Genomic DNA, 14,318 nt, shown 5'->3' with positions numbered 1-14,318 from the left:
ACCCTGACTGACAAGAACCACAGACCCATCAGGAACTTCCGCCTGGGAGTGTATGAGTGTGTGTTTGTGTGTGTGTGTGTGTTCATGGACAAAGGTGGGATCTCTCCAGCTCCCTCCATCTGGCTGTCAGCAGGGGGTCCTGTCACCTTCGTTTAGAGCCACTGGAGTGTGATGGCCCTGCCCAGACCGCTTCTCTTCCTGGTCTGACTGTGTGTGTGTCTGTCTGTGTGTGTGTGTGTGTGTGAGTGGTTGTTAACGCAACCCACTCTGCATTTGCTTTGTGTGTTTGTGTGCGTGTGTATCTGTGTGTGTGCACCTGTGTTGTGGTCTACCGTGAGGACCTTAACCCTGATGGTGGTGGATGGTTGCCAGGTTGATGAACTTTATCCCTCTCGAGGTCCTGTAAACACAGTCTTAGTCAACCCAGAGTCAGCAGAGGTTAACAGGATAGACAGATGGCCTCTCTTTTAAAGTGGATTAAAAGCATGGTGCCGCTGATGTGGAACTTAGGGTCTTAGACAGGTGGTCCAAACTAAAACAATGGCTGAGCCTTGACTGAAACATTGTTTACGACAAGACAACAAGACGGCATTGTCGGCTTTGAGATTCAAAACCGTTTCGAGTGATGAAAATGTTCAAATCAAAAGTGATACATTTCTCTGTATTTCAAATTCCACTTCTGGATGTGACGGCCACAGGTGTGATAGACTCGTGATGTGCTGAGAAGTCACTTAGAAGTCCTACAACTCCCAGAACTCTCGATGAGGGGTTCTAACCTGCTCATTGGCCAGGCAACAGGGTTAATTGGCCGTTCTGTAAAGTGGGCAGTGTGTGTCCAACTCTCATCTGTCATGTTGTGACAGAAGTGGAACAAGCTGGAGATATTCGAAGAAGATGGACAGTTCCTGATCGTGTCTGGTATGGTGACTCACACACACACACACACACACACACCTACCTTCTCCCACACCACTCATCCTTGATGACTTGAAGACTGGATGCGTCTCTGTGCGCTCCAGAGGACTCCGGAGAGCTCATAAATAGCGTTCATGTATTATTCAACCTGCTCGTCGAGCTAATGCTGTTTAATGTGCGTAAACAGACAGAATACCCACAATGCACCTCTGTACCAAGGTGACAGAGCAGTTGCACTCACCCCGCGCAACTACAGACTGCTGAGAGGAAGAGACACGCAGAGAGACCACTGGCTGAGATAGGGAGAGCTGACAGCACTGACTGGGAGAGACAAGGAGAGAGACCACTGATAGAGACAGGGAGAGAGATAGGGAGACAGAGAGAGAGATAGGTAGAGAGACAGGGAGACATACGGGGCGAGAGACAGGGAGACAGACAGGGAGAGACACTACTGATAGAGACTTCTCACTTTAAGTGAATCTCGCTCTCTCAATTATTCTTGCTCTCCCTTGACTTTCTTTTGGCCTCCCACGCTCCCACGCTCCCACTCTGTCTAACTTTCCTGTTCCATTTTCACATTTTTATATTCCTAATACCACCTTCTCCCTTTCTTTACTAGTTATTTGCCTTCTCTTCCGGCCTCCTCTTCAACCACATTAAGATGACTGGGAGAGAGTGGAGCTCATTGGGTGGAGCAGTTGACTGCAGATCAAAAGGCTGCAGGTTCGAAATCCCCTGTGCTGCGTGTCGCCTTGGATTCAAGCGTTTGTTAAATGAATGAAAAACGTTATGTAATTATGACTTAAAAAAAAATATATATACACATTTACTACGTATAAAATAGAACTAAAGTAAAGTGACTGGGCTGAGGAGAACAGAACAGGATTGTCCCACTGGAAGATGAATGGTTGGATGTCAGATGGCTGAGCGGTTAGGGAGTCGGCCTATTAATCAGAAGGTTGTTGGTTCAATTCCCGGCTGTGCAAAAATAACATTGTGTCCTTGGGCAAGGCACTTCACCCTACTTGCCTCGGGGAGAATGTCCCTGTACTAACTGCAAGTCGCTCTGGATAGGAGCGTCTGCTAAATGACTAAATGTAAATGTCTGTGCGTATGATACCCACTACGACTCACATGATACCACAGTTCCACAATGGATCTATTCACTGTCTCTCAATCTGTCTCTTCTAGACGTCTCTGTCTCTCTATCTTTCCACTCAATCTCTCGTTCTGCCTGTGTCACGCTCTATCCCTTTCTCTCTCACCTTGTGCGTCTCTCGGTGTCTCACTCTCTTTGGGTATCTCCAAGTCTGTTCCTCTTCAAACAACACAGAAGGACATGTGGACAGACTGTGTGTTCACCTCTGGCCCACGTGTCTCATTTGACCTGAGCCGGGGCGTCTACCTCGAGAGGACCACTTCTCTTCCCGCGCGTTAACAGTTTAGACACGACAAATATGGAATTACCCACAATATTTCACTTTCTTCATCAAAATGTTTTCTTGTAGGTGAAGGTTCAGATACAGTTTGTTGCCTGGCTTGTGTATGTACATCCTGAATAGCAAAAGCTGGTTTGGTTTTCACACACACACAATCACACACACAAACACCTCCAGACCTTGATCCATACTCTGAAGCTGACCCTGACTTTGATCCCTGACCCCGACCTCGACCTCGACTCCAACACAGACCCGGCCAGCTCCAGACCCAGGTCCCGACCCAGATGTTTATCGTATGCACCTTCCTGCCACAGAAAAATCCTTGTTTGTGTGAACTTACATGGTGAATAAAACCCATCTGATCTGATCTGATCTGAGATCCAGACCCAGACCAGTTTATATGGTCTTGAGAAAGACTGACAATTTAAGACTCATTTAATAGGATTACAGTCACAAGGCTGAACATACCCTGGATCTACAAAACACAGGAACCCACAGGAGCCAGGATCGAGGGGAAAGAAAGGGAGGAGAGGAACGAGAAGCGATAATAAGCGAGAGATAATGAGTGAGAGAAAACAAGTGCTCTTACCTGAGTGATGAGTCTTCCTCTGGTCTTGTGTCTTTCCCTGATGTCTATTTCCTCTTGTCTTCTCTTCTCTTCCACAGACAACCTCAGAGTGGATGGCTCTGAATCACTTTTCTACCTCCTTTCCTTCCTTCCTTCGACTTCCTTCTGTTTTTTCACTCTTCTTCGCTGGTGAGGCTAGTCTCTGTGTGTGTGTGTGTGTGTGTGTATGTATGTGTGTGTGCTTGTGTGTGTTTGTCTGTGTGTGTGTGTGTGGAGCATACGTCTCTGGCCCCGTGTCAGACACTGTGTGAGAGAAAGAGAGTGTCTTTGAGCGACTTTGCTTTGTGTCGACCCTGTTGAGCGTGTGAGAGCGAGTGAGTGGCTGAGAGTGAGTGAGAGAGAGATAGAGAGAGAGAGAGAGAGAGAGAGAGAGAGAGAGAGAGAGGGAGAGAGACAGAGAGAGAGAGAGAGAGAGCGAGAGCTTCGCTAGCACAAACACATCGCCCCTTAAGGGAACCCCCCCCCATCTCTCCCACACAGACCCGCCCCCTCCCCACAACTCCCTTTCATTTTTCTTCTATTAAATCCTTCCATTCTTTCAACGGAACACCTTGCCTTGACTGAACAGAGAATTTCACTCTCACAAGTATACATTATACAGAATATATATATATATATATATGTTCATGTATACATAGAATTCTTCAGTCATTTCTCTAACTTTTGTTCTCCTTAGGTTTAGCTTTTTTTCTATCTTTTTGCTTAGGAGAGCCCCTTAATCATGAATAAGTTACAACCAGACAGCTGCATACGCTTACATAAAGCAAAACAACGCAAACATTGCTCTCTGTGTTCTGACAGTAACAGTCTCTGCTAACACCTGATAAAAAAAATATTTCAGTTTGCACAGTCTCTCATCCCATTTAAGAGATTTGTTAAATATTTAGCACACAAAAAAGAATTCTGAGTAATTCTGTCTCTGGATAACATTGAATATTTTATGAGAATTTGGAATTAATAGCACTAAGTATTCTTGACAGAGCAACACAATTTTAACTATTCCATAGATGATAGTCTACAAGGCTATATCTGTAAAATGTGGCCCTACCAATACTTGCACACAGTAAAAGTATATGCAACACAACAACAACAACAACAATCTTATTATTCATAGAAATTATGACGATAGACTCTTTCCCAGTAATTTTGGGTGAAATTGATGTATGTGTTTTCTATCTTGAGAGCAAACACACACACACACACACACACACACCAGACTCCAAAGGAGTGTGAATGACAGGTCAGCTGTAAAAATCAGGAGTTAATAATTCAGGACGGTAAGTAGGTGTGTGTGTGTGTATAATCCTACATTTCTTAAACAAGGCCCACTACATATCCTGTCTCATACAATACTCTAGAAAGCATCCTGAAAGGCATACTACATCCTGTCGTATTGAGAAGCCAGCACGACTATTCTTCTGAACCCCTCGACCCCAGGAGGATGTGTGTGAACAGCGACAGAGACGAGGGAACCGTCTTAACCTGCATGAGAGAGAGAGAGACAGAGTGAGAGAGAGAGAGAGAGTGAGAGAGAGCAAGCATGGCTGCTGTGCCAGTCGACAGGAAGTTGCAAAGGTGTAAAGGTGTGTGGTCGCGAGCGACGCGGCGAGAACGAATCTCTCGGTCGCCCCCCGGCCTTGAAACGACCTCCGGTGGGGTTCACTCGGAGCACGATGGTGAGGCAGCCAAACAAGACTCCACACAGATGAGCAGCGCTGGGGGCCAGCGTAGGAGGTGTGTGTGAGTGTGTGTGTGTGTGTGTGAGGAGTGTGGGGGTTGGAGCTGAAGAGACCCCCTACTATCTTAACATCTCCAGAACCCCCACCTTCAAGCTTCCCTCCTCTGCAGTCAGGGTTTCTCTGTGCATGTTTCGCGGTACGAAGGTGGGGGACGTATTGCTTTCGCAAAACCAAAAAGCCGCCCCCCTGTTGGGGGGTCTCCGTGGGGGGTACGCTTGGCAAGCCACCCCCTCTCCCTGCTGGCCCAGAGACACACTCGGGCCCTCCCCTTCCCTCCCCTCTCTCTCTCTCATCCCCACCTAGCATCCCTGTCTCATCCCCCTCTCACTCATTGTCTTCCATCATCCCCCTTTCTCTCTCACTTTTCCCACTGTCTCTTTTCCACTCTTCTTCTCATTGTTCTCTCTCTCCCTCACCCCCCCCCCCCCCCCACCACCACCACCTCCACTACCATCCCCTTCTCTCCCATGCTCAGTCAACCACCCTCACATCCCAGCAGCAAACCAGGAACACCTAACTTTCCTTTTCGTCTTTGTGCAGACTGAGAGATTGGGTGTCTGGGTCTCGGTTTAATGCTCCGTCTCTGAACGTCTCCCCTCCTTCCTTCCCCCCCTCTCCCTCTATCATTCTCGACCTCCTCCCGGAGCTTAGTTTATCTCCCTCCACTCTCTTTCCTGCCGCCGTTCCATTTTCTCTCCATTCACACGCGGTTCTTTATTTATGTCTTTCAACCTCCGTCTGTGATTTGGCGCGCAGTCGGTTGGTCCATGAGAAGCGCCCAGAGGGTGGCCGCGCAACGGGGCCGCGACATCTCTGAATAAATAAGCATGGGTAATTTGCCATGTGTCTGCCCTTCGCTCTTTTTTTCCGGGCACTCCCGTCGTTTCGTGGTTCAGGCGGAGGAAGATAAAAAACCACAATAAGATGGTGGGCGATCTTCACAGAGACTCATTATATGGTTGTCACTGAAGTTTTCTCTCAGCTCTTTGTGTCGGCCGGCAGAGCCTCTCTCAAACCTCGCTTCTCCGGCAAAATAATCTCCGCATTGGCTCAGTAATGATGGGGTGTTGGGAAGAAAAGCTCGCTTCAGCGAAGCCAGCCAGCCAATCCACTCAAGTCATTAACTCAGAGCACTTGTAGCCAACAATACTAAATCCATTCAGCCTAAAGATGTTAGGTAAATAATTTGACTGACATTTAGACCAATATCTGGCTGAATGAGGTTTGATATTTTATTTTCACCTGCACACACGCGATTATGGCCCAGACTATCCATTGGAGTGTGAAGGAAAGGTCAACTGTAAAATCTGTAGTTAGTCTACTAATGCAGGAATGTGTGCGTGTGTTTGTAAGACTAACTTCCCTTTAGCGACATTAGAAGAGAGGAACTATGTCCAACCTGGCCCATAATACGTTCTAAGAAACATCCCCGGAAACTCCCCCCCCCTCCCCCCATTTTAGAACTGGCGAGCCTGATAGAGACTCATTAAGAGACTTCCATTCAGCAACCAACAGAATAGTATGTCCTTCTCTGGGAACATTTGGTCATAGCTGGCATCTCCGCGTATCTCCTCGCCGAGTCTCCCATCCCATGGCACACGGTTCTCTGAAGAATTAGGAGACATAAGGAGTTAACTGGCCATTGAGGCGTCGTGTAACTGCGCGAGACAAACTTTGAACTGAGCGTAATTAGCAAAGTCCAACCAGCTGGGCTTGTTGGACCCTCCCTGGTGCATCAATGAGCGTTGTGACCTTACAGGGTTTTTTTTAATTCACGGAATCGAGTCGACGTTTTCAAATGTAGGTGGGCTAACTTTCTAACTGAGGAGGCAGCTGTTAAATAGATTTGCCGAATATATTTAGACAAATTTGCCGTGTTCCACCCATGTCTATTAAAACCCACGCCCCTGTCCTTTCTTCGCTGATGTCAGGGACTATTGGGTCGGTGTTGGGATCAGAGACACATACAGACTTGCTGGATCTACACAGAGCAAACACGGACAACATGTGTGTGTGTATTTGCGTGCTGGTATAGTTGCGTGTGAGGATGTAAAGACGCTTAGGCCTATTGGCAGAGACGCAGAGGAGTCACATGTTTGGGTCCTGTACGCGCTCTGCGTCCCTGGAGAAGGATGTAGGCTGCAGGGGTGGTTTCACGCCAGCAGACTCCCTCTCCACTTAGAGGAAACGTGAGATGGTTCCCGACCCCCCCCCCCCTCCCCCACCCCCTCCACCTGGTACTTCAACAGACAACAAGAAACAAGAGGATGAACTAAAAAAGAGAGTTGGGAGAGTCAGCTGAAGTTTTGGGTGAAAAACAGTTAGTTTCTGCTTTTCTAAGGGTGAGCTCTTCAGCTGAATAAAGCCAGAATTTCATCATGAAGGAAACAAATGTCACATTTCTGAGGTGTCTGAAGCTTCTTTCCCTGACAGGAGTAAAAGGTTTTCGTGGAAAAAGCTCATTGATGCAAACAAAACCCATGTCCTTTATCTGTCACATTCACACTCTCTCACTCTTTTCTGATTTGTTTCCTATTTACTGTCTAACTCTGGCACCGTCTGACACCTGCGTGCACACTTTCTTTCTTCCTATCTCTCTCTCTCTCTCTCTCTCTCTCTCTCTCTCTCTCTCTCTCTCTCTCTCTCTCTCTCTCTCTCTCTCTCTCTCTCTCTCTCTCTCTCTCTCTCTCTCTCCCTACGTCTCAAATCCCATCGTTTTTCTTTTGCTTCCTCTTTATTCTTTATACGTTTTTTCCCCGTTTAGAACGCACTACAGCTGACCTTACAAAGTATGTACTGCTGCATGCGGTATGCAAACACTTGGGACATACTTCCCTGGCATAGCATCAAACCTTGAACTTTGACCCCCTTGCTCAAACATCCATCACAGTTCGACTGTCTCTTCCTCTCTCCCTCTCTTTCTGCAGTATCTCCCCCCCCCCCCACCCTCCACACCCAGAGAAGCTGTGGTGTGTATTGGGTGTGTTGTGGCTGGATCCTTGCTCCTGTGGGTGCTCCACTATGACGCTCATAGGAGACCTCCTGGCCCAGAGAAGGGAGGAGAGGGAAGAGTAAGACAGGAGAAAAGAGGTAAGGGGGAGGGTGGGGGGGATTGAGGAAAGGAGAATAGGGGGCAGGAGAGGAGGGGGGGGGGGGAGGGAGAGAACAGGCCTTTTCTGCTGCAGCGCTTTGACCCTCAGGGTGTTTGAGCTGTCCTGACACGCTGGTCCACCCAGGGGTCAACAGGTCAGCTGGTCAGTTGTTCATACATCCTAAGGCTACGCTACGCAACGTAGATGAAATGGTGTGTGTGTGTGTGTGTGAGGAGTCCCTCAGTTCATGTCAGGGTGATGATGATGGTGATGACGAGGCTGGTTAGTCTGGGCTCTGAGAGGAGTTGGTTAACAACCGATGCAGTACAGGCTGTCTTCCTAAACGTGCTGATGGCAGCAAGCTTCCTTTAATCCCACTCTTCCTCCCACTCTCCCTCTCTCTTCCTTCCTTCCTTCCTTCCTTCCTCCTCTGCTCCATCCATCCATCCAACCATCCATCCAACCATTTTTATGTGGAGGTGCATAATCAACAAGAAGGAAGAATCTCTAAGGTTAGTGTGTGTTGGTATGCATGTTTGTACTGTACTATGCTGTTCTGTACTTTGTATGTGTGTGTGTGTGCGTGTATGAGAGAGAGAGAGAGGTAAGGTATCTTGTTCAGTACATACACATGGCCTCAAAGGGCCAAAAGTCCTTTTCCACTTCCTTTGTCTCCATGGTGAAACAAATTAAAAACAATGTTGGGGGAGTGCCGTTAACGACTGAGTGTGTGAGTGTGTGTGTGTACACCAAGTGTCTCTTCCGGATCACAGCGTTGTCAGGTACGACTCCTGCTCCCAGATGACCCTGGAGTGTGTTGTTTGTTTTAACTGTTCTCTCCGAGACACTTCCCGTTTGCGAAGGAGTCCTCATGCAACCCTCAAAACCCCATGTACTGCAGAATCCTCTCCTCTCTGACAGACAGTGTAATCCTCTCTGTTCCCCGCTGGTCTCCGAAGAATTTCTTCCTGGCATTATTAGTTTGGTCCAAACCTGCAGTTCCACTGATCCTGGATGATGTATTCCCGATGTACAGCACTCAATTCGCTGTAGGAATGTCCATTGCTGCGTACTTGTGTGTGTTTCTTTGCAGGGTTACCTCTCCTAACCCTTGCAGCCCTGACAGCCCCTGGCCTCAGCATAGACCTCCCAGCGCTCCTCTGAAAACGCCTCTCCAACGAAAGGCCCTGAATAATTCAACAGTGCTGTAAAAGAATGAGCTATGATCCTCCGTGAACATGACCCGACTCTCGACAGCCATCCAGCCACGTCTCTCCGCCTTCCTCCCTCTCGCTCATCCCTCTCTTCCCTCTGAGAGAGGGAGGGTAAAAAAGGGGAGCTAGGGACAGAGGGAAATAAAGAGAGGGAGAGAGAGAGAGGGAGAGAGAGGAAGAGTAAAACAAATTAGACTGATAGTGAAATCAGTTCATCATTTTTCATTAGACATTATCCCCCCAGAGCCAAACCTTTGTATCTCTGGGTTCAGGCTGGTTGTTTCTGGTTTGTTGCATGATTTGCGGGGATGTAGAGATGTTGATGTATGTAACACATCAACCAGTTATCCAGCTGATTTATCTATCCAATATACTGGAGCACAACTGGGTTTCTAAATGGCACATAGAAGCGTGCATCGCGCCTTCTTTTGTGCGTTTGTCCCTCCTCTCATTTTGCCCGCTCTAAAGTGTTAGACAGGTTAGACACAACACCTCTCCTCTTTCCCTCTCTCGCTCTCCCTCTGTCCTGCTCTCTCCCTCTTTGCTGCTCCCTCCCTCCCTCCCGCTGTCTCCCTCTATCTCACCCCCTTCTTCCCCCTCTATCGCTCTCTCTGTCCCCCTCGACTGATGTCTCCCTCTCCTGCTATCTCTCTCTCTCTCTCTCTCTCTCTCTCTCTCTCTCTCTCTCTCTCTCTCTCTCTCTCTCCGTGTCTACCTCTTTCTTCCCCGTCCATCTCTCTCGCCCCCTCTCTTCTGCTCCCTTCCTCCATCTCTCCCTCTTTTCGTCCCCCTCTACCACTCCCGCTCCCTCTCCCTCCTCTACCCCCCCCCCCCCCCCCCCCCAGTCCTGCGTGTCTGCAGGTGTTCTGCATCAGGACGCATCCACATGCCAAAGTGCTTCCAGGTCGTGTACGTGTCACGGACAGGGGCGCCACGCGACTCGTCTCCTCTCGTCTCCGCGCCAACCGCCTCATATCATCACGCCGACACGCACCGGAGCTCAAGGTTGTCCCTTTCCCCCGACCCCGACGTGTTCAGGAGAGACGCCACAGATCACCCAGGGTCTCCATCACGTCTTGATGAGGTCCCATACGAGGTCCTTTTGTTCAGCCAGGGGTTAAGTGCTTTAGGAAACCAGTGTACGGGCTGTCAACCTTCATCTGGGTGGAGAGACAGGTGTGTGCGTGTGGCTGTTTGATTGGGGCTATAATTGGGGCTATTGGGGAGTGGTAATGTCAGGGCTTGTGTGTGATTCTAAGTGCTTGTGTGCTGGTGCTTTTTCTTTGTGTATGTGTGTGTTTGTGTGTCAGAAAAGAGGTACCAGTGTAAATGCACCTGAAGCCTTGCAGGCCCCTAGCCCCCCATTAATATTATAACGCTGAGAGCTGGGGGCAGAGAGGAGGGCAGATCAAATATTTATTTCTAACCTCTCCTCCACTCGTTCACCTCACTCCCTCCTACCTCCTCCCTCTCCAATTTCTTTCATTTTTTTCCTCTAGTTTGGTCTACTTCTCCACTCCTCAGTTCCTGGAAGGTATATTTGTATCCGCTGTTTTGAATGGTTTTTATCAGTTAGAACACTTTTGAAAGATGATTAGATGTGGTTGTTGGACAAAAAACACAAATGATTATAATATACAGAATAATAGGTTTCATTCAATATTAATGGAAAATTATTCAAACAATTCTTGCAATGCAGCAATCTTCTTGTCTACACTTCCATCTAGTGGCCAAATATTGCCAATACATATGATCATACTGTAGTAAATGTATCAGACATTTTAGAAATTGTTTCTATAAATGAGAAGATTATGTATTTGCTATATTGTTCGGTAAAAAATCGACATGTCTTTCCGTGATTCGTTAAATGAATAGGGCTGCGTCGTCAGTACGTGAGGTCAAAGTGGGCGGGCGCTGCTCTTCCTTATCTCACGCAGCTCGAGTCCCGTTCCAATGTTATTGTAAGGATGTAAATATTACCAAATAGATCTATTTCAGTTGCTGTCTATCTAGGCTTCCGCACCTGCTGCAGACGCGGTTGTTGCTAAACAAATCAGGACTAACGCGTTGTCTGCTGCGGTACCAGCAGTATTTAGCCTACAGTAATATTCCGAGGGAGGTTGAAGACGGGAGTAGCCTACTATGTTGAGCTGTGACCGTGATCGAGGATGTCTAAGGTATGTTTACCTTGTCAGCTGCCTATGACAATTTCTATCAACACTCACCCTGCAATGCAAAGGGCAGACTGATTCCAGTTAATTAATAGTTCGACAGATACCTTAGAAAGAGGCCAAGGGCTCGCTGTAACTGTGCTGTCATACATTATGAACTGTTTTCTTCCAGGTCACGCCTCCAATGTGAGCAATCTCCAATCACAGTCTAGTATGGGTGAAGATGGACACTTCGCCATCAAATCACACATCGACTTCTGGCCAGTTGTGGCCATGTCAGAATGGCTGGTCCGTAGCCCCACCCCAGACTGGAAGTCCTCCAAAGCCAGCCTGCCACCCCTTACCCAACCTCCAGTACCTGACCCTGGGCTCCACCACCACCCAGGGCCCTGGTGGTAACAACCTCCAACGGCCCATACTGGAGACCCATGACCAGGACTGTGGAGGCACTTTCCCCCTCTTATCATCGCAGAGCCAGGGTCCTCTCAGCATACACCCACCCACAGATCCACACTGCAAACACAGGCCTTCCCACACACCATCCCTACAACCACACCACAACAATATACTCCAAAATCCTCCACTGGAGGTGCCTTGTTCAAACCTGGAAACCCACCACCCCCCTCCAACCACACTGGCCCTTCCTAACCGTGGACCCCCATTCTTAGGAGGGCCCCCTCCCCTCAGGGTAGCCTCCTCCATTTCCCCATACACTCCCCAAGCTGCCTCCCCACCCCCCTCTAACCCTCCACCCCCCTCCGCAACCCATGGAACCACCAATGCCCCTCCATCATATCAGGCTGAGGGAGGAGACCCCAGCCATCCTCCAGATATGGGACAGAGCCCGACCCAGGGGTCATGGAGTACACGCCCCATCCAGAGGTGTCCAGCCCCCCCTGTCTGGTCCCAGTCCCCCTCCTCCCCAGTCCAGCCAGCCTGGTCTCCCTCCTCCCCAGTACAGCCAGGCTGGTCTCCTTCATCCCCTGTCCAGCCAGGGTGGTCTCCCTCCTCCCCAGTCCAGCCCGCCTGGTCTCCCTCCTGCCCTGTCAAGCCAGGCTGGTCTCCCTCCTCCCCAGTCCAACAGCAACCTCTTCTGGCCTCCCCTCAACAGCCATACACTGGTAAGCTGCACTGCTAGATATCAACATGTACTTGAGCAACATTCAATGATCATGTGAAACAGATTTTTTAAATTCAAATGTCAAGCCAGGCTGGACAAAATGGTCATAACAGTTTACCTTGGTACGGCATTGTAATTACACTGTACCAGTATGGAAACATCAACTACAAAATACATCTTTTTTTTAATTTTTTAATTTGCTGTCTAATATCTTACATGTATTTGTCTCCTCCCTCAGGTGCTGGCTACGCTCCTGACACAGCATCCCATCCTTGCAGAGGACAGTCTCTAGAGGAGGCCTCTACACATCCGGTGAGAGAACACCTACATCACAACACCTGTCTCTTACGAAGCTGTATCTCTTATAGGGAACATTGTAAGTGTATGTCGCTACTCAGACCGTCCTTCGATTCTAAGTGCTGTTAGAACTATGCTCTTATCGTCCTTGATTTTCTATTAGCACTGTTTGTATGTTGCTTTGAATAAAAGTGTCTGCTAACTTAATAAAATGTAAAATATATTGAAAATATAATATTTTATGGGGAATGTCATGATAGCTGTAAATGTGGAAGGAGACTGTACAGTATGGTCCCTATAAGGAACTGTATGATCCTGTGTTGAGAGGATGTTGGTTAACGTGTTACTCTCTCTGTTTCTCTCTCTTTCTCTCTCTGTGTGTGTGTGTCCGTCCAGCCGTGTCTGTCTCCAGGAGAGACAGGGGTCACCTCCAGTCCCAGTTCCGAGTCCCGCTACGGTCTTCAGCCTCAGCTGTTACCCAGCGCTGTACGTCTCTCTCTTTCTTTCAGAAACTCTCTCTCTCTTTCAGAACTCTCTCTCTCTCTCAGAACTTGCTCAGAACTCGCTCCAACTCTTTCTTTCTCCATCCTCCTGTTTTCTATGCTTTTCATCTTTCTTTCCTAACAGTCACTTATTCCTCAGGCGAGGATGTAGTGTGGACCCACCTGACCCTCTCTCCTTCTCTCCCTTCCTACGTCTTTCTCCATCTCCTTTTCCACCTTTCCCCCGTCTCTCTCTCTCCATCTCCACCCCCGCCCCTCTCCCTCTTTCTCCATACATCCACCCCCTCACCTTTCTACCTCTCTCTCTCTCTCTCTCTCTCTCTCTCTCTCTCTCTCTCTCTCTCTCTCTCTCTCTCTCTCTCTCTCTCTCTCTCCACCCTCCCCTCTCTCTCCCCACCAGGTGAAGGTGATGGAGGATGACAGGGCAGAGTGGGAGGGGAGGGTGTTTGTGTCAGAGCTTGGCTCTTCTCTCCCTCCCCTGGCTACCACTGAGTGCATCACAGAAGACAGGGGTGAGACACACACACGCACGCACGCATGCACACGCACATATACTCTCTTTCTTGCGGTCAAACACACACACACAGACACGCTCACACACGCACGGACAACACTCGCACACGTACAACGCAGACACACATTTGTTTTTGCGTTCTATATTTACTTTACTTTCTTGTGTGTGCGTGTTGTGTGTGTGTGTGCGTGTGTCAGGTAACGCCAGGCCAGGCTACATGCGGGCGACCTCCTACTGTGTCCCCTGTGAGGGCCCCATGGCCCTGCTCAGCCACCTCCCCTTGGGGGCCCTGGTCACTCCCCTGGCCCTGCCTGGGCCGCAAGAGGTGGAGCACCCAACAGTGTTTATGACAGTGTTGTCTCTTATGTTTAAGAGAGACACGCACTAAATAACCATGAGCCCCTTTGATCAATCGTGTAAATGTGGTATATTTAGCCACACAGGCTAATTTTCATTCGCTGTCCCTGGCAGGTTAATGGCACGTAACAACATTTAAAAAACATACCAAAATAGTTATTGCGTCTACTTCTTGTGTCGATAATATCTCTCCATTCTCCTGTGTGACCCTGTGTGTTGTGTTCTACAGCGTCCCCTGCCGGTGAGCAGTGAGGGGGAGTGTGTGCGAGGCTGTGGGGCGTGTGGGGCCTACATGTGCCCAGCTGTGACCTGGCAGGACTGTGGCCAGA

General features: G+C 48.8%; 1 protein-coding gene across 1 annotated transcript in view; it reads left to right on the top strand.

The window, feature by feature from the left end:
• The first annotated feature begins 11,411 nt into the window (after nt 1-11,411).
• Nucleotides 11,412-14,318, top strand: part of si:dkey-13n15.2 (protein transport protein Sec24C) — a 7,475-nt gene continuing 4,568 nt past the window's right edge. The window contains 7 exon segments of the mRNA XM_062452128.1: nt 11,412-11,552; nt 11,998-12,319; nt 12,557-12,630; nt 13,012-13,101; nt 13,519-13,630; nt 13,830-13,957; nt 14,219-14,312. Of these exon segments, the coding sequence (XP_062308112.1) occupies nt 11,412-11,552; nt 11,998-12,319; nt 12,557-12,630; nt 13,012-13,101; nt 13,519-13,630; nt 13,830-13,957; nt 14,219-14,312 (961 nt within the window).

The sequence above is a fragment of the Osmerus eperlanus genome, chromosome 25, assembly GCF_963692335.1.
Source record: "Osmerus eperlanus chromosome 25, fOsmEpe2.1, whole genome shotgun sequence".
NCBI classification, from domain to species: domain Eukaryota; kingdom Metazoa; phylum Chordata; class Actinopteri; order Osmeriformes; family Osmeridae; genus Osmerus; species Osmerus eperlanus.
Note: the sequence above shows the minus strand (reverse complement) of the source record. Positions and strands in the feature narration are given on the sequence as shown.